Below are 2500 nucleotides of genomic sequence, written 5' to 3'. Positions count from 1 at the left end.
CTCTTCCTTCCTCCTCTCACTCTTTCTTTCTTTCTACCCCGTCTCTCTCTCTACCCTTATGCTCCCCCTCCTCTCTCTCTCTCTCTCTCTCTCTCTCTCTCTCTCTCTCTCTCTCTCTCTCTCTCTCTCTCTCTCTCTCTCTCTCTCTCTCTCTCTCTCTCTTTCTGAGCGATGTATATCTCGACACTTTTTCTCTCCGCCAAGGAGAATTATTCCCACACGCAAGGGGACGATTTTGAAGGACTAAATATCAAGGGTACAAAACTGCAGTGTGATAAATTCACATCAATCGCCTTTCGCTATTCTGAATAAAGAAATAGGAAAAAATCACAAGGAAATTGTACTGGGAATTTGTAGCTAGTTTTGACATGTTTATTGATATTTGTAGACAATATGCTTTTTTGCCTTATACGTTCAGTGATCTAAATGCAGTGTCGAGGACAGACTATACAAGATCACTTGCTATTAACTCGCTATTACCCAAAGACTAGATATATAATTTTGATAGTATCTACTTTTATATTTTTCCTAGTATCTACTTTTGCTAGTATCTCTCAGTATGTTTTTGCTAGTATCTACCAATATGTTTTTGCTAGTATCTACAAATATGTTTTTGTTAGTATCTACTTTAATTGTTTTGTTAGTACCTACCAATAGGTTTTTGCTAGTATCTACCGATAGGTTTTTGCTAGCGTCTACCAATATGTTTTTGCTAGCATCAACCAATATGTTTTTGCTAGCGTCTACCAATATGTTTTTGCTAGCGTCTACCAATATGTTTGTTTTAATAGCATCTACCAGTATGTTTTTGCTAGCGTCTACCAATATGTTTTTGCTAGCGTCTACCAATATGTTTTTGCTAGCGTCTACCAATATGTTTTTGCTAGCGTCTACCAATATGTTTTTGCTAGCGTCTACCAATATGTTTTTGCTAGCGTCTACCGATATGTTTGTTTTAATAGCGTCTACCAATATGTTTTTGCTAGAGTCTACCAATATGTTTTTGCTAGTACCTACTTTCATGTTTTTGCTAGTATCTACCAATGTGTTTTTGCTAGTATCTACCAATGTGTTTTTGCTAGTATCCCCCATACACATACCAGCGCCAAACGTAGGGTCGAGGAGCCGCCAGGAGCCATACAGGAACACGGCAATCCAGAAGTGCGGGGGGTCGGTTTCCGGGTCGAACCGTCGCCCGATTCTGTGGTGGTGCGAAGTTAGGCAAAAGTTGGTATACCTTTTTTTTCTCAGTTATGTTATTTCCTTTGATATTTGAGATATAATAATGATGATTATTAATAACAAAGATAATGGTATATTTATTTGTCTTCTCTTCCTCTTCCTCTCCATTCCCTTCCTTTACCTGAAATCATGCCCTTTTGCGAAGCCGTGGATTTTCTTGACTCGGATTCCCGCCAGATGGCACAGCTCCATCAGCAGATTCACATAGTCCTTGCTGACTCCTGCCCGAGAGCTCAGAATCTCCTGCGCTGTCTGGGGTTTGTCTATGAACTTCCAGTCGTATCTGGAAAGAAATGATCAGGTACTAAGGTGGTTGAGTGACGTCATACTCACATCATACTCAGGTGTCAAATTTAAATTGCGGTCATGGAGCTTTCATATCGGACTTTGTGTCGGATTACAGTTATATGTAAATTGTAAGTTAGAAACTCCTTATTGATATAGTGCAGATATAAAAGGATAACCAGATATAACGTATGTTATGATCAGTTTTCCTTCTGGATTTTGAAGAAAAATGTCATTCTAAAATCCCAAATATATATAATTTTCTATTGCGTAATTATATTGCATTTTGTACTGGAATGATATGCAAATTCTAAATCTGAGCAAAACAGCTTCCTCTGCCAACATAATTATAGAATGCAATTGAAAAGTTTAGATTTCGGAAAAAAAACTTAAACATGTGATAATTTATGGTGGACAGCTTTTATAAAAATTACCGCCAGGGGAGGACGCTATCAATAAAGGTTGAAGAGCACTGGTGCACAGTATAGATTGTACATTTATGTTGCAACTTATGTATATCCATGAAAACTGAATGATGCATAGCGTATATCCATGTTAAAACTAGTGTACAATGTATATTTATGTAAAAACAGTAAATAGTGTATATCTATTTACTAATTCTTGAGTGGTGTATATTCTAGAATAGTGAATAGTATGTAGTATATATTTATATGACGATTAGAATATTGTGTATATTCAGGAACAGCGAATAGTGTACAGTGTATATTCATATATTGACTGATCCATGATTAAATATTGTGTGTATTTGTGTGTCTGTGTACACGGGTCTGCGATGTATCATATATTAACAAATAAGCAGACTTATCATTTGAAGATTAAAAGGAAAAAATTGTACGTATAAATATCAAAAAGAAAAGACACACTTCAACTGTTCATAGATTCTTCTGACGTCTCGCATGTGAGCCTCATAGACTGTACCAGGTGAAGAAAGGGGACCGGACCACATGATAAA

The 2500-nt window shown here is 36.8% G+C and overlaps 1 protein-coding gene across 2 annotated transcripts in view; it reads right to left on the bottom strand.

Annotated features, from left to right (window-relative positions):
* The window catches only part of LOC122254613 (kyphoscoliosis peptidase), a 52876-nt gene that overhangs the window by 15516 nt on the left and 34860 nt on the right, over window positions 1–2500 (bottom strand). For both annotated transcript variants that reach the window (XM_043018386.2, XM_043018385.2), the window contains exons 8-9: window positions 1364–1525; window positions 1101–1201 (exon numbers count right to left, since the gene is read on the bottom strand). In XM_043018386.2, coding sequence (XP_042874320.2) covers window positions 1101–1201; window positions 1364–1525 — 263 coding nt within the window. The remainder of the gene's footprint in view (window positions 1–1100; window positions 1202–1363; window positions 1526–2500) is intronic.

Source organism: Penaeus japonicus, unplaced genomic scaffold (genome assembly GCF_977035675.1).
Source record: "Penaeus japonicus unplaced genomic scaffold, GWHDUDI00000001_assembly GWHDUDI00000041, whole genome shotgun sequence".
Lineage (NCBI taxonomy): Eukaryota > Metazoa > Arthropoda > Malacostraca > Decapoda > Penaeidae > Penaeus > Penaeus japonicus.
Note: the sequence above shows the minus strand (reverse complement) of the source record. Positions and strands in the feature narration are given on the sequence as shown.